Source organism: Gouania willdenowi, chromosome 14 (assembly GCF_900634775.1).
Source record: "Gouania willdenowi chromosome 14, fGouWil2.1, whole genome shotgun sequence".
Taxonomy (NCBI): domain Eukaryota; kingdom Metazoa; phylum Chordata; class Actinopteri; order Blenniiformes; family Gobiesocidae; genus Gouania; species Gouania willdenowi.
Window position 1 is genome coordinate 20,944,078 of NC_041057.1, and position 26,980 is coordinate 20,971,057.

A 26,980-nucleotide genomic window follows, 5' to 3' on the forward strand; every position below is an offset into this window, starting at 1 on the left:
CAAAACCAAAATGTAATATTTCGAGAATAACATTCGAAAATACAAACAGTATCGTCTCTATGTTACGGAGAATGTGGAGCATTTAGTGAGATTATACTTCTCTTTAGGTTTCACACATGGGGAAATACTGAACCCGTTGGCCCATCATCACCACTATGTTTTCAGTTTAAAGTGATTTTGAATACATTTGTGTTTGCTCTGACAAAATAACCAGACTGATTTGGAGCAAATAGTTTCTTTAGTGGGGGAGGAACTGGCTGGAAGTGGTCGACTTAGGGCTAACGGTGTTAGCTGCATTCAACAAGGAATTCTGAGCGCTGTACCATTACGAATTTTTTAAGATAAATTATGACTCTATTGTGGAAATAATATGACTTCAACCTCAAAATATTTCGACTTTAATCTAATAAAATTACGACTTTATTCTTGAATGTTTCAACTTTAATCGTGTAGTGATCAGATTTCTTTTTATTTTAATGTGGCCCTAATATGTCTTTGTACATTTTATCCAATAAGAATGCATGTAGTTGTTTAAAGGTGGAGCCAGTTAGTGTGATAAAGTAGGATAAGATGTAAAATGAGTGTTTTATTTATTTGTAAAATGAAAAGAAAACACATTGTCCCACATCATGCTATTTTTCACCCATCTCCATTTGCTCTACTCTAAAAACATAGTATTTGAGGTTCATTTTCCAGTTTTTGCCTCTGAAAAATCACTTTTTGAGCAACACTACACAAACAGGCTGATTTGTGGCCTCCTTATGCATATTCATGAGTGGGCGTGTCTATTGACGGGACACTGACTTCCTCCTCCCCACACGGTGACGTAGGGCCAGAGAACGGCCCGCCCTCCTCCCACTCACTCCGTAGCTGAGCTCATACTGCTTTAAAAAGGAGAAAGGGGGCGGGGCATTTGCCGGTACATACATAGACTGTAGAAAATACATACATAGCACTGCGCGAAGGATGCTGAAATGCTCATCTTTGTGGGCGTGTCTGTTTAGATGTCAATCACTTTGGGCATGTGTATGAAGCCCTAATAGCACTTTATGATGTTTAAAGCACAGAAAAGTTGATTTAGCGTAACATGGGCCTTTTAAAGGTTAACATTTTGTTTGTGTATTTCAGTCACACAATAATAACATTCCTTAACCAATAATAAAAATAAAGGGGAATACACTTGGGTGCATATGCTTTGTACTTGCCGACTAATTTCTCCAGTCTCTGTTTACTCATGCTACAAGTCACATAGCTTTGACTGCAAAATGTAACCATTCAGTCTTGAATTTGCTGTTCTGTTTGGAATGTTTATTTCAAGACATTAGATTTTCTTTAAGTCTTTTTTTTTTTTTTTTTGGCTGTGTACATTGTGTGCTTTTTAGATAGTAAGCAGCGTAGTGTGCATCCTTTCCAGAGCTTTACTAACTGTAAGAAAAGAGACTTGCTTGTCTTTTGGATGAGGCGTCGCAGACTGTAATGAATTTGTCAGAGCTACACATTGCCAGCAGTGGCAATGTGCAGTGTCTTGAATGTTTACAACACGCCCACACAAGAAAACATGAGAGGAGCCTTCACAGCACGTTACGCGGGCGTCATCGGGGCAAACTTTGGGAAACACTAAAAATGGGCTGCCGTCAGCTGACGTGTCAGCGTCACATCCTGCAAACGGGAAGTAAGTAAGGAAACCCATGATGTAACCCATGGTCAGGTCAGGGTGAAAAGGCTCCACTTTGTTGTCGCCACTTTTTCACTGATCACATTTAAATTAGGCTAATGCAACGTCTGCCCGGTGGCTGCACTCAGAGTTTGATTATTTTTGAGCTGCACGTCAGCCTCAGGTTCTTCGGTCCTTTGACACTTCTTTCAGTCTGAAGAGAAGAATAAAGCTGATCTGATTTTCGCTGCAGGGCTCAGTGTTGCACGTGCTTGCCCAAGCAACATAAGCTTGATAATTCAATGTTATCCTGAAAATCTTTTTAACTGCATCCTTCTGGAGTTGTTTTTTTCTTATATTATTTACTTCTTCCTGTCATATTTTCCTTCGTTCTCCTGATCAGAACTTTTAAGACAATTGTTAGCATTTTGCCAGCAATATATATCAGTAACACTTCGACACCCACGTTAGCATGGCTAAGTAAGCGGACTCTGTTTAAATGAACTGTCTCTCTTGCTCTTAAATTAGCTTTAAGCTTGAGGAATAGCAGCTGTCAGACTGCTCTCTCTTGCACGCGCGCGCGCACACACACACACACAACCCTAGTTAGTGTGTCACCTGACACGACTTGGCTTCATCATTAGGGTGTGCGATCTGACGATATTAGATCATGACGACGATCTCCCTAATCACAGAGATCGTAGAACCGTCTGTAGTTCACATTTTAACCCTTGCGGTGCCGTGTCTGCGTCATATGTCTGTGGTCCTTACACAGAACATCCAATGGTTTTTTTTTTTCTCTGCCAAATCACACCATTTGCTAGTCAGCATGTCAGCATAGCAGACATTACAGATTAATTAAGCGTTTAAACGGGGCAGAAGTACGCTCCGCTCCCCCTCCCCCAGTGTACGGACACAGAGTTAGCTGTGCTGCTTCCTCCGTGTTAGCGACTGTCTGTCAGAGGCTCAGTGCAGATGTCTGTCTGTCTGTTAAACTTGATCAGTTCTGAGTGTTGAAGCACTGAGAGATGTTTGAGAAAACACTGCATGTGTTTCTCTTCTCTAACTAACGCTCTGTCGCTGCGCTGTAGCAGATAGCTGCTGCTGCTGTAGCTAACGGGGCTGTTTCCACATTCTTAAAGAGACAGTGTCCTGAATGTGATTCACTTTAAAAACTACTTTCAGCAACTCAGAGCTGCCCTGAAAAAAGCAACACTACATCATTTTATCACATTTCAGCCTTAATGAAGGAAAAAGTCCAAAGTGATACAAAATGTTGTTATTGTGCTGCTAGTGATTAATAAAAGGGTCTTTGTGGCATTTTTCTCCACTGACTTTGACCCATTATTGTAAAACTATTAAAAAAAAAAATGGAGTTTATATCACCTATTGCCGTTTTGAGGAAAAAAATAGAGATTTGAATATTGGTCCATATCACCCAGACCTAATGTAACCAAAGTAGTAACGTTTTATCTTGTATAGGAGATTATTGTCTAAACTGTGTGAAATGAGGGGTTCAAACACTGCTTAAAGTAGGATTTTATTAATATGAGTGTGTTACCTCAATAACAAATATAAATCACTAGACTAATATGCTGCCTTGTTATGTAGCAAGTGTTGCTAATGCTAATGCTACACCACTTTAGTTAAACAAAGTAAAAAGACTGTGTGTGACTAAAATAACTTGTCAGCCTTTTTGTTTGATGTTAATTGTACTAAGAACCAGTTTGATGAATTGCTTACATGCAATTAAAAAAAAAAAAAAAAAATGATAATTACTGTGTCCTAAAACATCTTTTATTCCTTTTTTCCATTTAGGGTGATGATTGAAGTATAGAATAGAATAGAATAGAATAGCCTTTTATTATCATTACATAACATGTAATGAGATAGAGCTCCCCATAAAAATACAAACATAAGAATAAACAATGTATATACAATATAAATAGATTTAAAAAAGTTCACATACACTCATATCAGTATTAACATAATACTGTGCCAGCGTATTGCATAGAAACTATTGCACATTGCCCAGTATATTGCACCAGTCAGATAATATTGCATAACAGTGTATGGTATTGTAGATTTAGTGCATATGAGAGTTCAGAGTGGTTATGCCTTTCGGAAAGAAACTTGTTTTATTTTGTTTGTTTTATTGGCAAATAACTTTAAAATAGTCTAAATGATTTGAATGAAAAAAATTGTGATCCTGATTTCACACAGAAAAAATCGCGATAAGATATTTTTCCCATATCGCCCACCCCTACTTCATCATGACACATTTTCCTATTTGTTATCGCCAACAACAAAGCAGGCAGACCTAAATGCCACGTAGGTGTTCACATATTTCCCTGGGTCAAGTGTCAGTATCAACATTAAAAAATAAGGGTTTTCATTCATTCTATAACTGTTAAAAACATTGGTCACAAACAACAATGTATTGATTTTTTGGTCCAATAGTGACGAGGCATCTCTTATCTGCTTCCAATTGATTATTTGGTTAAGATTTTTCCTTTTTTTTCCCAGGCCTAACAAGTGTTTTCTTGTTGTTAATTAGCCCGATGAGTCCATGCCGGAGTTGATTAGTGAGGAATGATGACATTTAATTTGTTCTAACTTGAGATTCAAATTGAGCTTGGTCTCTATAGTCCAGCAGGAATATGTCCAGAAAGACCCTCTTAAATTAGATGTGTGCAGTTGTTTCATGGTTCAATTGCAACTTTAATAAGCCTTAAGTAGTAGTTCCTTGTGGATATGCCCACACCTTTTTTTTTTTAGCCAACTGTAATGTGATGAGAACGATATGAACACATTGGCAGATGGAGTGGCCACAGTATCTGATTGAGCCGCCTCCTGGAGAATGGAATACTTGTGGTAAATATAATGCAATGTGGGATAAAACTCAAAGGCCTGATGAGCACGAATAACGGAGCAGTTCTTTGCAATAATGAGGTTGCCATAAAGATTAACTCTATACCAAGAAACAACTTGCAAGCTCAGATGTGTTTCAGACGCAGCACATCCATTTGGAGAAGGCACTTTTCATATAGAAACTTAGCCACACATACTGTAAGATATGAGTATATGTTCATAGAAAGGTGCAGTGGATTTTAGAAGAAAGAAATGCACATTTCATATGAGGGAGTGCTTGTGTTGCCATTACTCGCACAGAGAGAGTGACTTGAAATAGGTTTGATTGCCAACCCTTGGACTATGGCTCAAAACTGTCCCATGACCAGTTGGTATCGTAGTTTCTTCAGTTAAAGCCAAAGTGTAAAATCTGAAAGAACTGTATCCCTGGTTACAACCACCCTCCATCCCTTATCAGCCTATCATACCCAAATGTGTCATCATAGAACTCAAAAAGGCTTCTGATTTTTTGTACAGGAACTAGGGCTGGGCGATATACCTGGTTCTGGCTCTGGTGTTATTTGCGGTGTAATAATACGTGTAAATGGATAAGAAAGACACAATTGAAAGCTCTGAAGCTACTGGAGAACAACACTCATGGACACAGAGGCACGGTTAGCTTAGCATGTCGGCAGTTCGACAGGAATACACAAAAAAAGAGACCAAAGGATCGCAATTCGTATTCGTAATTCCTATAACACGGAAATATGTCCTGGTGGAGCAGCAAACAAAACGCTTCTTTATTCACCATAAGAAACCACCACACCACTGAGTATGTAGCATTTAAAGCTAGAAATCAAGCTAATGCTAAAGCTAAGCTTGCGCTGCAAAGAGCCATTGGGCTGCTATTGCAAACTTGTATTACGACTAGTGTGCAATTATTCTACAATATTCACTCATCATGACAGTAAAATAGACCATCCTAAGTCAATCTACTGCAGTAATTCCTCATTCTTATCTTTATCTTTATTTTTATTTATTTTCTATCCTTTATTTATCCATTATTCTTATATTCATCACTATTATTAATGTTGCTGCTGGCTTGTGTTTTTGTGTTTATGTTTTTTTGTTCCGCGCACCGACTACCAAGTCAAATTCCATGTGCTGTTTTTTTTAAAAAATGTACTCGGCAAAATAAACCATTCTGATTCTGATTCTGCTTCTGATTCTCAACCAGTAGAAAATGCTGTGAACACTTGATTATGCATGAAAAAAAAAAAAAAACATATACCGTGAAATTGTTAGAATTTAGAAAAATACCGTGATATACATTTTTGGTCATACCGCCCAGGAACCCCTTTGGCTTCGGGATCTGCTCTCCACATTATATACTCAATCACTGGGTTGGGAAACCAAGTTTTCGAGCTTAACATGTTTTGTTTAATGCATTATCTGAATCGATTATGCAGTAATTGTTGTTTTCACCACAATAAGATCAGAAGTTAAAACCTAGACAAGGCAAACATATTTGTAGATCGCATTTTATACACAAGGCAATTCAATTTGCTTTGCATGATTCACGGTGCAACATTTAGGGTTTAAAAGTCAACAATAACTACATTAAAGACATTAAACAGATTTCGGAATCAAAACAGTTTGTTCCACTTCTTTGCCGCATGAAAAAACAGCGTCAACATTTTTTGCTGTGAACTCTGGGCTCCACTATCTGACCTGTGTCCATAGATCTGAGAGACCTGCTGGGTTCATGCCTGACTAACATCTCGCTGAGGGATTCTGGTCCAGACCCATTTACAGATGTATACACCAAGGTGGGCCATTATGGTATAAATCATTTTTTCATTATTGTACATGTTACACACATTGTGGTTGGCGTAAATCTCGAGACCGTCTATATATTTAATTTTATTTTTTTCTTTTGCCCCCCTGGCAAGAATCTCAAACTCTGACTATGCCCTGCACGGCTGTTGTAAAGAACAAATGTTGTGTATGTAACACATGTATGACAATACACAAGTTCATTTCTATTACTATTGCACCAGCAGAACTTTAAAGTGTATTTTGAGGTTGACTGTAAATACTTTAACATTGGACTAATGTGCTCTGACCTAGTAATAAATCATAGCTTCACGTGATTTAGAGGATAAATGATGCGTTATTATCACAGGTGACAAACTCACCACAATGTGCAATGACATATTACAACTTGGCCATTGCTTGTGCATGATTATGATTTTTCCAGGGTTATTTTTACTGGTTATTTCAGTAAAAGGTGTCCTGAAGTTCCCCTTGGTGGACTGGCCTCACCTCTGTATAAACAACCTTGGTGGAGAGGACATACAATCACTAAGAGTGTCTGAATAGCATCTATGCCCAGTGTCAAAGCATGACAAGGCCTATTGGCTGAGCCTACATACAGAATAGGAGCCTGACACTTGTAATCTGCCAGCCTCTCACTTCAGCAGCTGGATGACTTGACTCATCTCTACTGGTCTGTTGAGAATTTCTGGCAAACGTCTCTTTTGATCAAAACTCCATTTGATCGCTCTTTGTGTACCTGCCAAACAAGCATCTCCCGCAACCTTTCAAAAAAAAAAAAAAAAAGAAGAAGAAGAAATCACAGGGAATGGTTCACTATCCATGATTCGCAGCTTCCTTTCCATGATGACTATATTATTGGATTTCTGTGTAAAGAATACATTTAGGTTACTGTCAAAATAAGTTTTGTCTACTAAGGGATCATTCTGAATGTTGAATTCATTACACTTTTGGACTCTTATGACACTAACATGGTGATCTTAAATATTAGCCATAAAATGTGATTCAGCTCTGGCATGTTATGCCCATACAAGGCCACGATATTATCAGCGGCACCATATAGAAGCTATTATTAAGTCAGTAATGCTCAACATGTGGCTCTTCATGTCTTAATTTTAATTATTATTCTGCCAGAAAACCTTAAAAGGGGGAAACTTTTTAACGCCTTTTTACCTTTTTCCTTTGGCCATTTTGCAACTTCCTTTGTCCAATTTTTGGACACTTTTTTCAGACTTTAGCTCCCTTTTGCAAATAAATATATTTTCCTATTTTTGTCCATTTTTGCAAGTTTCTTTTTGACACTTTTATAAAGTTTTTGTTTTTTCTTTAATTTTTTGGTCACTTTTCATCCAAATAAGCCAAATAAATACTACTTGTTTCCTTTTTCCCTACATTTTGCTTATTTTTGTTTCACATTTTTGCCTTTTTTAACTATTGTTTGTCACATTTTGCCCTCTTTCACTTTTGTTTGCCACATTTTGCACATTTAAGCTACCCTTTGCCATTACGTACCACCTGTTTCCTCTTTATTTGCCCATTTTTTGGCCACTCCTTACTGCTTTTGACCCATTCTTGCCACATTTTTGCCACTTTTGGCCTATTTTTGGCCACCTATGACCATGTTTACCTCTACTCGCTCATCAAAAAAAACAGACCGGACCAGCCCACTTTGGGTCGATGGCCCACTGGGACAATGCCCGGTATGCCAGATGGCCAGTCCACCCCGGGCCACCCCTGACTTTAAAATGACCCTTTGACCTAATAGCTTAATGTGCCCCAGTGATCCTTAGAGAAAACTAAAATGTTAAAACAATAAAACAGATTAACCAAATGAATACAGAAGTTTTAAAAGAACAAAATTATAAAAACCAATGTGTGCCTTACATGGTCAACATTTCGACTGGTACTCTCACTGCCCGTGTGGAAGGTAGAGGCCATAACCACTGAGCTAACTGTCCTGGTGTGTTTTATTGCGATATACCTGGGTGGAATTGAAAAAGAAAAAGCAATTGAAACAGTTATTCACAGGCTAAAGCAGGGAGAAGAAAGAAAACCTTGAACATTTTTCTATTGCCTTAGAAAGAGGGGAAGATATTCAGAAGGAGAGTGAAGATGACATTACGTAGGATAACAGAACGTTCAGTGCTGAGGTGATTAAAAAGCTGTCATTTCATTTGATTTTCAGATAATTGTAAAACAAAAACAAAAAAAAAAATCAGTTATTTTATTGGAAAGCTTCATATTACGTGGAGCATTAAAAAAAACAGATATTTAGTTGTGTTGCTTTTATTTATTTGACCACCTACAAAAAACGGCTCAAAACTCACCTGTTTCAGCTCGCCTAACCTACAATAGCACTCCCATTCTTTGTTTGTCTGTTTCAGTTTGTAAAGCGTCTTTGTGTTCCTTGAAAAAAAAAAAAAGCACCATATAAAACGTATGTATGTATTATTATCATTATTATTATTATTATTATTATTATTATTATTATTATTATTATTATTATTATTATTATTATTATTTTCAGTTTAAAATAAAGTAAAACGTCAGGTTATCTGAGCATCTGTTCCCTCTGTGAGGTGGTTATGAAAAATATGCAGCTGAAAAAGTGAAAGCACTGAGCAAAAAATAATAATTATCTAGATGTTTTTTGTATTTTATTTTATCCAATTGACTTTATTTTATCTGCTTTATTTGCTCAGCTTCCTGTGCAATTACAAAAAAAAAAAAAAATTGTCAACAGCAGAAGTTCTTTAGAAAATACTCAATTTTAGTGAATATATCAGTGTTCATATGATTCTATTTGAAGTGTAATGGGGATGTTTTTACATGTTTAATTAACCAACCGCTGTCATTAATAAAAGAAACTGCAACTTTCAATAAAGTATTCTTGCAAGTTCAGAATGAGGCAAAAATAATGAAATATTAAAAATAAAACCTTTTTTTATTGCTGCACATAAAAAGTTAAAGAGGATTGAATAAAGTTACTGGTGAATAGGTCGGTTGCTAAATGACGATTTTCCTAAAATGTTCTCATCCACTAGTTTTTTACACAAGGTTTTTCTAAAAATGGTTTAATTTAAGCACAGAATATTCTACAAGAGCAAAAGAAAAAAAAATGTTTTAGAAAAAGTTGTTTGGGATAATAACTAAAAAACATCATCTGCACACCACGTTATTATAATAATGAGATGCGTGCACGGACACGGATGCCCAGGTAAACACTTCTGAACATCTCCTCAGTGATGAATGAAACTGAAAAGAAACCACTGTGCAGTGGAATCAATATGTTGCTTCTCAAAGGATTTATTTCATTTAAAGCACTGGACAAAAACAACATTTTCACAATAAACAGTCCAACAAGTAAAATAGGCAGTAGTAACATAAAAGATCAGTGATCAATGTAAACAACAATTACATTAAACAATCGTAATTCACTATAGAAAAGGCAACAAAATAAACATTATTCAAGTGTTAAGTTCTCGATAACAACATTTCCAGGTCTCACATTTAGCATCAACCAGGAACAGAGAGATGATAAAGAGATATTAGCTCAGTTATCGTCTCCATAGATACAGTATATTTCATCATAACATTGTTACAAACAATGATGACGAGCTAACATTAGCTTGCTGAGCTGCTCCGCCTTTGAAATCATCAGGTGGAGCCCACAGGCTGATGTCCAACTGCTTTTCAATAAGGTTCACCTTTGACCTGTTTGAATTACGGCATGAAAGTTTGGTGTTTCATTTTGTCTGTTTTGAGCTGAAAGTCTTTTCCAGGTGATGCTAGTTTTCTCTCCAGCAGCTCCATTGTCTCACTCACTGCACAGCAGTTACATGCAGGCTATTGTGTAGTTTTGGAGAGGGCAGCAGTTTGTGCATTTCCCCAAACATTAGTCGGGTTTCCATTACAGATTTTCGCAAAATAAAAGCAATATTTCTAAATGTCGACAAAGTATAATTGCGCTTTGAATGTGTTTCCATTGAAGGTTGTTTTGGGCAAGCGCACTGCAACTCCCGTGAAATCTCATCGCGAGACATCGCCACAGGAAGACGGACGCTCCAAACCTCCTTATAACACTTTGTCTTCCTTTGTTGTTTCACGTCTAATGTGGCAGGTATCATTTTTAAGTATAATGCTAAGAAATGTCTCAGTCTGTTTACACATACAGCGTCATGTTTTTTTCTGAGAGAAGTGGTCATGTAACCAGGTACCTCACGTCATGTGACCATGTACGTCATGGAAAAAGTGTGTCCATAGCGCTTTTGCGACGCATTTCAATATCGAAGCATCTAAAATTTCTCTTCATGAAAGCGTAAAAATTTATGAGCAATATTTCAGTGTTTTTTTGAAATTCATGTGTTTCCATTACCAGTTTTTATTGTGCTATTCAAATTTTGCGCAGCTGGTGATTTTAAAAATGTAACTTTTTTTTGGACGTTCATAAATACTGTATATATATATATATATATATATATATATATATATATATATATATATATATATATACACACTTACACTTCCTCCTAACTCTGCCAAGGAGGTCATAGTTTTACCTGTTTATTTGTTTGTCACGTCAAAAGGAGAGTTAACTGATATGGAATTTTCAAAGGCCGATGCAGATACCAATTTTTAAAAAACAACGATATACTGGACTGGTGCATGTTAGTATTGATATTTAATATTTTAGGTTTATGGTGTGACAGGTTTTTGTTTCACCATCCTAAGAGACAAGTGTAGTTTTGGCTTATTGCCAACTCGAATGCCTATTAGTGACCTTTCAATCTAGAAGTATTTCAGACTTAAAGGTGCAGTCCGCGACTCTCAGATCCCTCTCTCCCCGCTGCTCTCTTGCCCTGCCTCCAAACTTTCCAAAATCCCTCCCTCAGAGGAGCTAACAAGCTGATGTTAGTCCGACAACAACATCACAGTAATATAACATGCTCTGTTAAAAGCATATTACTGCAGCGCTTCTCTCTCTCAATGTGCACACACCTCAGCAGCAGCAGCAGCAACAACACAGTGTCACTTACAGCAGCCCAAACAGAGGCTGCTGCGCAAACATGAACAACACATGCACCACAGAGTTCTAGTGTAACAATTACAAATCAAACATAATGTAAATCAAGCAGCAGTAATTACCTTTCATGCAGAAAAGTCATCAATTCCATCTTCTACTCCTCCAGACCCTACACTGTCAAAAAGATGGTGCTCCAGCCCTCTAAAGGGGTGGGGCCTGTGAGCAACAGCTGTCAGACAGTCCATCAAACACAATCCTGGCTCTGATTGGTTCTTTTTGCTCGGTCACGGTGCATACTGGTAATCTGCCAAAGGCTGCAGGCGCAGCAGTCTGTTTTTTTTCCACACAAACTACTAGTTTGATGTAAAGCTGTCCTTACATAGTGACAGCTTTAGCAAATATGACAAAAAGTCACTTTATAAGAGTTGCAGACTGCACCTTTAAGCTTTCTTTTTAATAAAACAAAGGGTTGGCCACATAGCCTACTGCTGTTGGTAAAAGATTGAAAACACAAGTTAATATTTCAGTGCAATGACAGAAACTAGCAGATGAGTAATTGTAGTCAAACACACAGCACTCTGGTTTCTGGCTTACTAAGCTGTTTGGCATCCACAGATGTTGACTAGCAGAACAGAGCAGCTTGACAGCTAAAGTATCATGTGTAGTTTTTCCAGCCAAAGTAGAAGCAGAGCAAGATGAAATCCCCAACACGAGCAATTTCATCAAAGACCACCATTCTTTTTAACTTTTTCACAAACCATTCAGACCATTTTATTTTAAGGACACCCATAAAAACACTTTGCTCACAGGGACGCGCTAGCTTCTCAAGGTGCCTCAGCTGACAGGACCGGCGCTTCTTTAAAATTGGAAAGAAAACAGCTTACATTAGCCGGCTGATTCCCGTTTCAATGTATCTTGTTTAATGTGTGGAGATTCACTTTCCGTGCCGCTTTGGCTTATGTGTGGTTGACGTGAACAGATGTTCGGGATGTAAAGGTACTACCATTTGCAAGTGAGAGGTTGTGAACAGACCAATTTGTTTTGCAGAAGCGAGTCACTACTTACACGCAACAGCTGATGTCTCATTGAATTTTCTTCATGTGTGTATAGGCAGGGAAGCGAGCTATGTGCTCTGACAGACTGCATACATACAGGGAAAATGCTAATGTAGCAACAAGAGTGACAGAGGAAATTACATTATTTGTATTATTATATACCTCGATCAAAGGCAATATTCTCACCGGCGTTTATTTGTTTGTTTGTTTGTCTGTTTGCAAGATTGCATCAGAAGTAGTGGTTCAGTGGGAGAGTGGGTCGTCCAGTAATCGAAGGGTTGGGGGTTCAAATCCCGCTCTATCTGAGTCATTGTCGTTGTGTCCTTGGGCAAGGCACTTTACCCCCATTGCCTTGTATGAATGGGTATGAATTGTGCATGAATGTTGGTGGTGGTCGTAGGTTCGAAATGGCAGCCACGCTTCTGTCAGTCTGCCCCAGTAGCTGTGGCTACATTGTAGCTGACCACCACTGGTATGACTGTGTGAGTGACTGGTGTGAATGAATAATGGTTTCTATAACGCACTTTGAGTCTCCTTGAAAAAAGCGCTATATAAATCCAAGTCATTATTATTATAGAAGTACTGAACTAATTTTGAAAGAGACCAGGATAGACAATCCACGTATCATTTGTTCATTCGTTTTTCATTATGTAACAAAAACATGAAAAACGAAAAAAACACTCATTATTTGATATTTGTTTCCAAAACCAAAATGAAAAAACGGAAAACGCCTTGTTTTTTAAATTCAAGCTCTTTTGCTTTGGTACAGAAAATGTTTTCTCCATCACCGATTTGCCAAAGTACGTTACACATTAGCTCTGCAACACTTAGGAGTCTCTAAATCCTCCGAAATGTCTGTGAGGCGGTTCTGTGCCCAACACCAGCTAAAGCGAAAAAGACACGTTTTGGATGCACAATTGGAAGCAGCGATCTTGTCATGCCGAACTGTCGTTAGCATAGCCGTTAGCGTCGGATGACAGTACACTTCCGGGTCAAGTACTTTGGCCAATCGGTAGTAGAGAAAACAAATAAAGGTGTTAGTTTTCCGTTTCTCATTTTCTGTACCCGAGCAAAAGAGCTTGAATTTGAAAAACAAGGCGTTTTCCATTTTTTCATTTTGGTTTTGGAAACAAATATCAAATAATGACTGTTTTTCATGTTTTTGTTACATAATGAAAAACGAATGAACGAATGATACACAGATTTTAGACTTTACACCATGGAATATTCTATTTAATGTTGAAGGAGATCCCAATTGATATACACATTCTGGGATCAGTTTAAAAAAATCAATAAATCCCCGTCTCTCGTCATTGTTGAAATCTCAAGAATTGGGTACCCATATAATTAAACCTACTGTATCGTTATTCATGGGGATTGACATTTCTTACAAGCGTTTAAAGTGTAATTGATCACCATGATCAGGATCAGTGATCCAGATAACTGCCAATAATTGGCAAAGAGGAGATTTGACACTTGGCAGAGGTTTACGCTCTCTGAGTTCTTCTGTTTGTTCATAAAACAACTCTTGAACCAATGTGGCCTTGAGGTAGTGTGCAATATCTGAACAAGGTTAGATGTAATGTAAGGGTGGACACTATGTTTACCAGTGTTTTAACATGTAATTATATATTAGCGACTGAATGATTTTGGAAAATAATCTAATTGCAATTTTTTTTTCCTCAATATTGCGATTGCGATTAAACATACGATTATTGTTTCAAGGGCCTTTTGTCATGTATTTTTCAATGAACAGAAGCAATAAATCAATCTATTTTATAATACATAATTTCAGATTTATTTATACTTTAAATCAATTTAAAATATAGATTTTAAAGCACAGATTACAACAATAAAGCAAACAAATATGTGGCTTTACCTCTTCAACATATCTAACTAACTTCACGTTTCATGAAACATGTAAACATGTCGACTGCACTTCTTAAACACTCTGAACTTAACAGGACAGTCTATAAATAAATAAAATAAACAATTAAGCTTAATAATATCCAGTCAGTAACATCACACACAGGAGAACTAATATCTGCTTTAACCAATTGGACATTTTTTTAGGTAAATCAAACTCCCATCGACCTTTGACAGCATGTGCAGACAAATAAAAAAGCAAAAATGAAAAAAATAAATAAAAATTGCAGCCTTTGCTATTAGGAAATCACGTTTTATGATATCGCGATAATATCCCAAATGCAATTAATAGTTCAGCCTTTATTAGCGGGTCTAAAAATTTCCAATCACAAACTCAGATAACGGTCCAATATCAGCAAAACAGTTAGTTTTAAATGTACAATAAAAAAAAAATAATAATAATAACGATAAATTACAAGTTCGCATCATGTTGTTCAAGGTGTGTTACACAATTTAACATTGCTTTGATATAGCTTCCGTATAAAGTTGTACACTTAAAGGCATCACAATGCATTCAACTGGAAAATATATAATAACTTTTAATTATTATTTAATTCTTGTCAAGAAGGCAAATCACAACTTATTCCTTCAAGTGTGCTTGTTTGGATAAATGGTGCCAAAGCGAACAGAGGCTATAAACCTAAACAAGTAAAAGTTTTTTTTTTTTTTTTGCTTGTTTTACTTCCCTGCTAAGAGAGTTTCCGACCATAGCCTGAAGAGTTTACCGTGCATGAGCCATTGATCTCTCTTTACGTTTGAGCACAATTGTTTGTGTACCTTTTTCCTTTAGATGTGGATTCAGTTTGTCCTTGCACATTTTACTGCCTCCGCAAACTGTGCAGAGCTGTCATAAGATGGAGTCACTCAAAGCGCTTTAATGAGCCGAATATTTTCCCAGGCGTTCATCACTGTTTTGTCATTACCAGGCAGAATGCAACACACATCACTGACTTGAGACTTTCTCTGATGTTGCTCGCCAGTCTTTCAACGTAACTGACTATGTCACTGTGTTTGCTGACGAGCAATGTTTGGGAGGGGAGTTGAGGTTGGAGTGAGAAGTTGCCGTTTATTAACAGTTACACTACATAAAACCAACGCCACGCCACATTCAAACGCTCCCACCATCCAAAGCATGCGTGAGATATGTTACAATGAAGCAAAAGCATAAAGCTTCTGAAGTGTAGTGAGAGGAAAAGATGGGTAAAAGTGTTGTATTCACTGTAAATGACAATTTAGGTTTATTTTACTCATGAAAACCCTGTATTTAAGAGATTACGTTCTTTCAAGTGGTAACGAGAACTCAAGTGATACCTGAAAAAACTCCGAAAGTTTATTTTTGAATATATTTGCAAACTGTATTCCACTTCATGAATTGTAAAATAACTTTACTAAATTGGAGTGATCTCTCTGCGTCTTTCTCTGGCTTTGTCTCCTGTGAGCCACTAATGCAGTGTAATAATCACCACAAGCTTTTTACCGTTAATACAACCATATGGTTTTTTTTTTTTTTTTTTCAAAAGCTCTGACACAACCTGCCCTTACAAAAGTAGTTCAGATAGTTTTTAGCATCATTTCATAAAAAGCAATTTTGCGAAAGCTGCACTTGGCACGGATAAGAACCCCACCCTTGTACATGCGGCTTAACTGGAGCCACTAGTAATGCATCCATGTGTTTTTCAAGTGCCCATGAACTTCTCCTAACCACTGCAAATATATTTTACTGTCACGCTCTCAGATCCCTGAGCTAAAAACCCTCCAATAACCCCTCAATGCTTTTTAAAATTGCTTTGCAGTGTGTCCAAAGTGAGATGTCATTAATGTGGCCTTTATTGAGAACTTCTACACTAGTTTGTATTTGGTGACGATACGTCCAGCCTTATGCCAGATTTGAGATATTTTCTGATTTCCATTTCATCTATATGTATATAAAGAAGAACATGGACCTACATTAAAAAAAAATGAAACAATATATAAACACACCTTATTGAGACTTTATGGGGAAATAAAGACTTTGGTAAGTGAGAGAAATGAGAAAAGTAAAACTGTGGAGTGGAGACAGCAAAATTAACAGTAGCTGTGTTGCCAGGTTGGGTTTAGAGCATCTGAACTTAAAACTTGACAAGTTACAAGTGGAATTACCAGCTCTACTTGGCAACGCAATGAAGATTGCTTTTTGGGTGGGATGGTTCAAACACCGAAACATAGTTGAATGGTAAAAGTAAAGAAGCAAGAGACAGACAGAGGCAGAACCTGCTTACTCATAGACTCAAAGTAGAGCTACCAACTTTGGTCGTTTAGTCGACTGATCGATGTAGTCGTGTTTGACCAAGATTTTCATTGGTCGACCAGCAATGGTATCAGTTTCAATATTGTTTAAAAAAAGAAGTGCATTGCACTTATATAGGTGATAAAGATTAAATATCAAATATAATTTATTTAATGCCTAAACATGATTCTATGTCCAGCAACAGCTGTGTGAATGACTGCAGCACTGCCAAAAAAAAAAAGTGTGCACTGTCCTCAGAGCAGATCAAGCAAAGAGCAGAGAACAAATTAAGACAGGCATGAAGCATCCACTATTAAATCAATCCTTTTTCTGCACAAGAACATGGATTATCCTTATATTTGATATGTGGATTACGTAAATAGATCCACTGCTGTCGCACTGCGCACCTGTGTTTGACGTGCGTTTGTTTCCTTGTGTGCTGATCTGATGTTGACAACATTTGTTTATTAATAAAAGCAGGCTTAGCACTAAAACAAACGTATAAATATGTTATTTGTATAAGGAAAAAATAGGTTTTAATTGTCGTTTTCAGGTCGGGCACTGACATAAATACCTAATGTCTGTCGGACCTGTAGGTTTCACTTTTGCTTTGTCGGGTTCTGGTCAAAGCTTAAATATGGCTCATATCATAAATCATATCATCGTGTTTAAAAGCAAATCGGCACCACAAAACGCCAAAACAAAATATTTGTCTCTCTTTTTCTTTCTCCTTGTCCTCCTCTTTTTTTTTGGACAACTCATTGCTACACGTGCCATAGTCTTGGTGGACCAACCATTTCCTTGGTTGACTACAGCCCTCGTTCAAAGAGATGCTCAATGAGCCTTTGTTTGGAGATGGTTCTAGGAGCCAACGCCATTGACCTCTAATAAATTGTATTGTTATTCAATGCAAAGCAGTTGTGTTAAGATGTTCACTTTTAGCATTATCTGCTTGAAAACACCTGTTGGTTAAAAAGTACATTTGCTCAGATAATAATTGTTTTACATATTGTATTTTTGTTGATCAATATTTTCTGCAAATCAAATTATATTATCTAATCTAACTAAAACATATTATATGCACTAAATCCTGCACTAAAACTATAGTTTTGAAAGACATAATTTGTTGTATTTTTATTGTATTTTTCTCAGATGTGTTATTTGTTATGGGTTACAGTTGTTGTTTTTTTTTTAGTACATATTATGTCTTTGTCAAACCCTGAAAAATGTGTTATCGAAATAGCCGCCCTATAGTCCTCATTCTACCCTGGAATGAGTATCAGTAATTTAGTTAAAATGTTGTCTAATGAGATCAAGTTAAGTTTTTAGAGGCTGGTAATGTGTTTTATTTATTGGTTAATTACTGATGGTAATGGACATGCATTTCTTTTACACTGTAACTAAATTTAAGTGTCCTGGCCAGATAGAAAAGGTTTAGCTACTTGTTTTTTAATGCTTGGATGTCTCTTCGGTTCTCACATGAACCTAAGGTGTCTGTGTTCCTTTTTTTTTTACGTTAGGAGACACTTAATCTTAGCTTAAGTCGGCTCACCCATTGGGTCCCCTTCTGTCATTTAAAGACTGTCGGAGCTTGGAACGCATTCATCCACATACACTTTCTCAAACTTGCAACCTTTTCTGTGTCTTCCAGGTCTAATTGGCGTTCCGACTGCACCTTCGGACCCGTTAGGAGTTTCAAAGAGGAAGACTGATGAGACCACAGATTCTAGCGGAGAATGCGACCAATCTCTTGGGCTCACGATGTTATCCTAGGAGCACTGTTAAGCCGTCTCCTCTCATCAATCCTCTTTTTGCCTTGTGTCATCTCCCATGACCCACTAAGTTTGTGGTCCCTCTCTGCTCCCAGCTGAAGTCCCTCTGATATGAAAGCTTGTTTTTTGGACATGTTTTTTCCTTTAAATGCTGCCAGCCACCACGGCTATAGTGGGAAGCGTCACTGTGCGTCTCAGCTAGTTGCCAAACACTGTCTGGTGTTGCTCGGGAGTATAGTGCTACACCTGACCCTCTGCTCATGTCAGCGAGTTGACCTGAAGCACCCCATCGTGTCCACTGGATATGGAAAAGTCAGAGGTATCAGGAAAGAGCTCAACAATGAGATCTTGGGGCCAGTGGAACAGTATTTAGGTGTGCCATATGCCACTGCACCCATCGGCGAGCGCCGATTCCAGCCTCCCGAAGCCCCGGGCTCCTGGCAAGAGATCCGGAACGCCACCCAGTTTCCTCCTGTGTGTCCTCAGAATGTGCACGGAGTTTTACCTGAGATCATGCTACCAGTGTGGTTTACTGACAATCTAGATGCTGCAGCGACATATGTTCAGAACCAGAGTGAGGACTGCCTTTATCTCAACATCTACGTACCCACTGAAGATGGTGAGTCAGGAAGCATGGCAGAATGAAATACTGTATGTGTGTAAGCCTGTAAAGCCGTTCTCAGAGACCGTTTTTGAAAAGATATCCAGAGGACAGCCCGTGGGATTTACGAAGGAAAGGAATTACTCAATGCAACAAGTATTTCGCTGTGTAAGAACAGATTGTGCTGTTCTAATCACTCGCCAATCAGACTGCGATTTCAGTACAGACCTGTGCATTTTGATAAGTTAGTTAGCAATACACCAAGTAAAAGAGGAGCTCCTATTGTAAGCCAAATTACACCTAAGAGATAATAATCTGACTTCCTGTCTTTTACTAATACCTGTTGATCATTGGGTCCAATAATTGTACATATTGTGCATATTGCAGCTAAGTCACATGTGCAATCTTTCTTATGGTAATACTCAGCAACGCAATTAGACACACTCTACTTTACCACTAATGTTTTAATTCATTTAAAACATATTAGGTGTTTAAAAAAAAAAAGATCCCATGTGAAATAAATGCTTTTTGCACTAACACTAATCCCCTGTTACCTTTTAGCTTGGACAGGAGTAATGCTCTTAAATCATCCAGGAACATTCTAAGTCTTACTTATTTTATCTCGCTAACATTAACCTGTAGTAGGAGCAGTGTGGAGTAAGTCTCCATGACTCATTTAATGGATTTATTTAGCCTAGTAAGATATTATGGTATTAGTGTCTAATTAAGCATAATTAATTAGACACACAGTCTCATTTTTCACCAAATTTAATATCCTTGTAAGAATACAATGGCTACGTTCAGACTGCTGGCAAATGCGACCTAAATCCGATTTTTTTTTTTTTTTTTTTGCCACCTGTGTCCTGTCTGTTAAAGAGTGAAGTGTATCACAGTATTTAACATCTTGATATTAATATCTGACCAGTGTCTTTGCACAAACATACAATGCAACATAATAATCTCACTTGTACTAATGTTAATTTCCTTATTTATTTTTTTCATTTTATTATTTTATGTTTTTGCAAATACATGATCAACATTTAATACATTGTATGATTAATATTCTGAGTAACATTTTCCATTTCCATTCCCCCTTTTAACCAAGAACCTCCAGGTTAAAATAATGTTCAGGAAATGGTGTAATCAGATATGTTGTATCATCAATATGATCAGCTAAGAATATGACCCATTTTTCTCCTAAATGTATCCTCCAATGATAAGATTCCAATCCGACCCAGGCCACTTTAACTTCTCAATGTGATACACATCAGATATTTCACAATGCAACTGCTGTCTGAACGACCAGGTCGCATTCGTCCCTTACGTCTTTGAAATGCGATAAATGTCACAATTCTGGATAACAAACAGCCATGGTGGAGGACGGAGTGGAAAGTGGACAGTGGGAGGGGAGTGAGGTCTAATTAATACATATTTTTATATTATACATATTATCAGTGCCACACACACACACACACCAAGACAAGACGTATTTACTGTACTTCTACAGTGTGTGCCTGCGTGGTCTCGTATTACCTCTTTTTTTAATACGCATACAGGTCACTTCAGGGCCGTTTCCTTCACACGCAAATGATACTCAAAACGTAAAGAAGAAGCTGAACAAGCGCAACATTTTTTTTTTTTTTTTTTTCAAAATAAATCTGAGTTGTGCATAAAGACCTGCTTTCTGAACGTAGCCATCTTTGTGTGAAATGAGTTGAAAGCCAGAAACTGCATTGAACCTCCACCTCTTCATGGGCTATCTGGGTGTAGTTTCTGCATTAATGATCCAATGGAGAGTGTTTGAGAGCAGATGGGCAAGTAAATATCAGGATCAAAGTGTAGCTTTAGCTGTGAGGCATATGCTGATGATGATAGTAAGCAAGGCTAATGATAAAATGTTAAAAAGCATATGATTAATGAGCGCACCTGAGAGTTGGCGGAGAGCACTCCAAAAGCATGTTTATGCAAACATCTCAACTCAATTAAACCCTGGATTAGTCTTTTAGGCTTTTTTTATTCTATATTAAGTCGTGGGCGACCGATATGGGATTTTCAAAGGCCGATACAAATACCGATTTTTTAAAAAAGATTTCAGTCGATGGCCGATATCTAAAGTCAATTTTGGAAGCCGATATACTTTTTTTTAAACGCACATTGATTATGAAAGACAATTGAAACACTCATATGATATAAATGTATATATTAGAAATTAAATTAACTAAATTAACTACACCAATATAACTCCTTCAACAAACAGTGACACAATTTCTATGAAGGCCTACCTGCACATTTTAGTGAAAATGCAGAAAATGTTTTGAAAATTGTTTTCGATAATCGTTTGTGCAAAATAATATCGCGATATATCACCGTATTGAGATATCGTCACACTCCAAATACAATGTGCAATGTGCAAGTAGTGGGTTTAAACTACCTGTTTTAGGTATAACCACTCAATCCTTCCCTCTGTTTACAGCCACCACTATTATACCTATGCTTCACACTTGTCACCATATGCACAACGACATCATCACATCTCTCTCTCAATTTAAAATAATCAACTCTTCCCCACCCTTTCCATTTCTTACCTTGAGTCTCTCCTCCCCGTTCCCTTCCCCCTCACTTAGGTGTAAGACTGCCCTCTCTTTTTATAGCCTCCCTATAATAAGGTGTTTCTTAGCCTTACTTAGGGAGGGCTGGTGAGGGTAAAAAAAACAAAAAACATATATATATATATATATCTTTTTTGGCCGATGGCCGATCTTGAAAACAGTCCATATATCGGTCGACCTCTAGTATTAAGCTTTGCTAGCCCTGGTCTCTGTGTGTAGTTTGCATGTTCTGTGTGTTCTATCCACTCTGTCCTCAAACATGGATGTAGCAATAAATATGTTTTATTGGCAGTCCCTGTGTGCCTGGCACGCCTCTTTAGCTGACTCGGCTAATGTAAGCCCCAGAGACCCTAGACGGTATAAACAGGTTTGATAATGAAAGAATGAAAAACTAAATTACACCATTTTTTTTATTAATTTTTTTTATTGTAAACAGAAGATTGACAGCAGTGAAGGCAAACAAATTAAAATCCAACTTCGGAGATGCTATTCATTATATTAAAAATCCACAAGGGATGTATCATCATGTGTTCTGAATTGTGTTCTTAACACATGAATAAATGAATGTACATGAGTAGAATGAGCACTTATAGATGTGTAGTGCCATATGCTACACATGTCCTTTTCTCAGTGTAGAGCATGATGTAGAGTCAGTGGTTTTTTTTCCCTCTAAGGAATAGGTGTGCAAATGAGTGAGACAGATTTTACTTGTAGCCCGTCTTCTTGACAGAATCTGTCACTTACTGTCAAGGGTCACTGCTCACACAAAGCTAACGCTGTCCCAGAGGATGTGGCTTGCCTTGTGTGTGAATAAGAAATACAGAGTGCAGACGAGTGAAATGCTCCTGATATCAAACGCATCACATGATACCGAAGTCACCCTTACATTATATAAATAGTAACCACGTGATACGGCAAATGGGAAAGCTTGATGTCATATTTGTCTCATTGTTGTTAGTTAAAACCAAACAACTTACAGTTAAAGGCTAAAGCTTCAGGTGTAATAATAGCAGGTCAAGGGTCACCTCAACTGGTTTGTGTAACAATGACTCACGCAATGTAGAAAGAACCATTACCCCTTAGGGTCCACAATTAGGTCTAATACACAAAGGCAAAGACTTGCGTTTGTTGTTTACGGTCTCACATGTTTAAAGTAATACAACACAAATTTAGAAAGGCCCTGGAGGTTTGCATGCATGTTTTTAATTGTTTATAAAATGCATATGGCACAAAGCAATTATTTTATGAACGCAATTAAATGTTTATCGGCACTGCTGCAACAACGGTAATAAGAAATTAAGTATTTGTTGTTATGCACAGAATGTAGAACTAATTCATAGGTCTGAGTAGAAGCTTGATTACTATTCACGACAATCGGGCCGGTTGCCACATCACCAAGCTTGATCATTGTCCTCACCGTACATGTTCGTTAATTGCAGGCAAACATAAAAACAAAACAAAACAAAACAAATTTGCAGCATAAAGAGAGTATGCAAAGGTTCAGCAGAAACATCCAAGTCAGTTCATACCCATGCAATGGAACCCCAATGCACAAGAAACATTTTTATTAGGAATATTTGCTTAAAGCTGCGGTATTTAAGTTTTTTGGGCATTATTTGGTCAAAAATCCATAATCATCCTTGAGCATATTGTAATGCAAAGTGTTCTGAGTGGACAGTGAATCTCTTCTCCTTCTCCTGGAAAACACATTTAGAAATCCAGGAGTGTGGCGCTGGACTTCAGCCAATCAGAGACCTTTCTACAAACACGTGTGCTTCATGAGCTGTATTGGGGGTTACTATCGGCTGCTCGTCAAAAGTCTATGCGGGTACACAATCTGAGAATAGGGATAGTGCAATAACAGCCATTGGGGATTCTGGCGATTACACGGCAAAGCAGGAGGAAAAAGGAAGACGGAGGTGGAGAAGCAACAGTTTAAAGGCGCAAACGGACTTCGCGGAGGTCTCATACTCGGTATGTGTGATGGACTGCGAATGAGTCTGTGCGCGGTCTGCCTCACATACCAAGCCGGAGAGAGTAAGACCAGCCGGGATAAATAACTCAAACTAAGAGAAACATTATCCAAGGTGGAGAGAACAAACGCAATTGCAGTGTTGATGTGGAGTGTCTATCCGCTTGGCTCTGCTCTGCAGCTGGGAACAGGAGGCGGAGTTAAGGCTGTGAGCATCGTACTGTCCTCACAGCAGCGGTTGATATGTGCTTTCATGTCTCTAAAACATCAGAAAACTCTCCAATAGGACCAGATAAAGTTGCTACATTTGTCACTAGTCTCTATGGAGGAGCTCCACAGTGTGGAGCATTCACAAGAAGACCGCTAAAGGAGTTTTAAGTTTCATTCAGGAGGGGAGGGGGAAGCGTGGAGCATCTCACGATTCTACATACTACAGCTTTAAGTTTATTGAAGTGTAGGGCCTCCGATTTTCCATTTCTGAAATTCTGTTTCAGGGTTTAACCATGTCCGTGTCATTTTACAATTTTTTGTTCCATTTCCATTTCATCATCTTTCCCTGTTTGAATGACTTTACTGGCCATTGAACTTAACAATGAAAAATGTGATGGTTACAGTGAAATCAAGCAAGATTACGTCACAAGAACAACGTTAGCCTCAGCTAGACCCTCAGCTACCCATTTAATATGAATGGGAATGTTTGATATGTTCCCAAAACACTATTTGAAATTTGGAGATGCTTCTGCCGTGATGTGTCACCAGGTAAAATGACCAACAGTTTAGCTAATACACCATCAGCTAAACCTGTCTTTGTACCGGTGCCTTTTCAGGTTTAAATGCAGTCAAAATAATCTGAGCCAGTTGTTCATCACAACGCATTAAACACACTTCAGATGAGGCTCTGCAGTGCACTGCACTCATTTTCAATCACAGCTTAACATGATTACTACTTTATTTGTTACACGTAGCGAGAGATTTTGAACGGGATTATGGGTGGAATTGAACATATTGGTCCATTTGTCACACTTACTAGACTTACAATTACCCGATTTCCGGTGAGAAATAGCGTGTAAATGTGTGATATTGTCCAAAAAAATGCGTGCGAGGCATCCGTGTTGTGTTGAGGCCTGATTTTATTTTGAAAATACATATGAATATTGAATTTAGCTTTTCCCATGTGAGATTGATTTTTCTACTTTGGAATGGGAATTTTTTTTTATTACGTCCATTTTTTGTGATCACGGAAAATCAGAGGCCCCACAAATTGTAGAATAAAATTTACATTCCTTTTTAGTGATTGAAGATGCATAAATTCTGGCTTTAGAGGATCAGGTTGATGGCCTGTGCCAAAGATAGTAAATCTGTTTATGTGTTTCAGTTGCTTAAATACCACATCGACTTAAGTCTAAATCAAAAGTGTGACCACTGTCCTCATCAATTACAACTTTGACTGTTTTATAACGCCTGTGGTCATAACAACATCAAATTAGCTTGTCCATGGTTACCTTTTGTTTATATGTTGTTGATAGTGGCCAACTTAGCAGCCTTGGACATTGGGACTGAATAATTGAAATCATCACATCATTTACAGGGTATGATTTAAATATTGAGGAAAACTGTTTTTATGGACAACCCTCAGCTTTCTCACTCATATACAGTACATTTCTTTCTTAACACGTACGTATTTTCTCTTTCATTTAAGCTGAAATATGAAACCACAAAATAAAATAGTATGTGAACTGAGTGTTGGTTCAAGTAATTGAACCCAAATGATCCCTGACTTTTCCTGAAGTGCTTTAAGCCAGTTGACATTTTTGTGTTTATGTGAACTGTCACATATTCACAATGGTCGGATTGATTGTTTTGAAATTAGGTATCGACATACATTGTTCCCACGGGATTCTTACTTGTTTTATCAATCATTTCAATGACTTCATGATGTGTCACCAGAAGGTTCACAAAGGTTTTTTTTAGAAACAACTAGGAAATGTGAAAAGCATTGTTAAGGATTTGATATACAGCCAGAAATACTTGTATTAAAATTCTAAAACTTCATTTAGCTTTTGTCCAAATCAACGTACAAACACAACCAATAATTTAGACTGGAGGAAAAAACCCTTAGTAAGTGCAACAAATGATACAAGTTTGATTGGCTGCAGTTGCCGTTATCTAGTACTAGAAGAAGTTCCTTAATTATTTTTTTTCTTTTTCTTATAACATGATGTAACCACAACTAACCATGAGTAACAATTCAACATCAACATCAATGATGTTGTTAATTATTCAACAACATTCAACAATTTCATTGCTAAATATTCACTGAGAGCTGGTCTTAGACCATCTGACTCATTCTAGCCCTAAGGACGACGAGCAGAAGGGTCAGATCAAGTGCCTAGGTGTTCCCTGAACAGTTGAGTCTTCAGACATCTCTTAAAAAAGAAACAGATCAAACAGAGTTGGATAATTCATTCCACCAGTTGAGAACAACAGAGGAGAAGAGTCTAGCTAGAGATTCAGAGCCATGCTGGGATTCTAGCACCAGGCGTCTTTCACAGGCCAGAGGTAGTGTAGATCTGAGTGTCCAGGGAGGCAGGAGCTGCTCTTGTCACTGTTTTGTAAGCCAGAAGAAGAGGTTTGAATTTGATTTGAGCTGCAACTGGAAACCAGTGAAGGAAAATTAACAGTAGGGTGACATGTGCTGTTTTGGGCCTCTGCAGAGGTTTAAACCTGCACACAGGGAGGCCTGCCAGAAAGGAGTTGCAGTAGTCAATGCGTGAAATCACAAGGGCCTGTACCAGAAACTGTGTGACCTGTTAGGTAGGGAGGTGAAAGGTTAAGTTACATAAGGCTAGATAGGGGCTATGGTGTATAGAAGCAGCAGCACGTCAGAGCAGGGTCATGTAACATTGTGAACGTGTCAAGACGGCGTGCAGCAGCATCTGACTGCCCGTAATTGGTAACATTGCAGCTAAAGAACAAGTAAACAACTAACAGCAGACATGAGAATAGAAGGGGAAAGCATCTCTATATTAGGACTTATTTATCAGTTACAAGCACACTGCTGTTTCCTGTGGAATTTACCTGCTCCCCATCCCAGTGTATGAGAACTGTGTAACTTAAAATCTCAGGGAGAACTCACCACTAGCTGTCTTTTAAGCAAGATCGAAGAGTTCTCACTGGTGCTTGTATTTCTGTGTGTTCATCAAGATGTTTATTAAAACTCTTAATCCCGGTTAGATAGAAAGCAGAGATCTAACAGAGGGCATATCGACAAGACAGAGTTTGTGGGTACAAGTAGATTGGATTCAAGCCGGGCACTGATTTGGGATTGAACTGAGGGACAAGCTGAAAAGACAATAAGCCCAGTCTTGGACATATTTATTACAAGGCGGTGTTCCTTCATCAGCCAAACACGCTGA

General features: G+C 37.9%; 1 protein-coding gene across 2 annotated transcripts in view; it reads left to right on the forward strand.

Annotated features, from left to right (window-relative positions):
- The window catches only part of nlgn2b (neuroligin 2b), a 92,808-nt gene that overhangs the window by 21,226 nt on the left and 44,602 nt on the right, over window positions 1-26,980 (forward strand). For both annotated transcript variants that reach the window (XM_028466017.1, XM_028466016.1), the window contains exon 2: window positions 18,262-19,001. In XM_028466017.1, coding sequence (XP_028321818.1) covers window positions 18,494-19,001 — 508 coding nt within the window. In that variant the 5' untranslated portion in view covers window positions 18,262-18,493. The remainder of the gene's footprint in view (window positions 1-18,261; window positions 19,002-26,980) is intronic.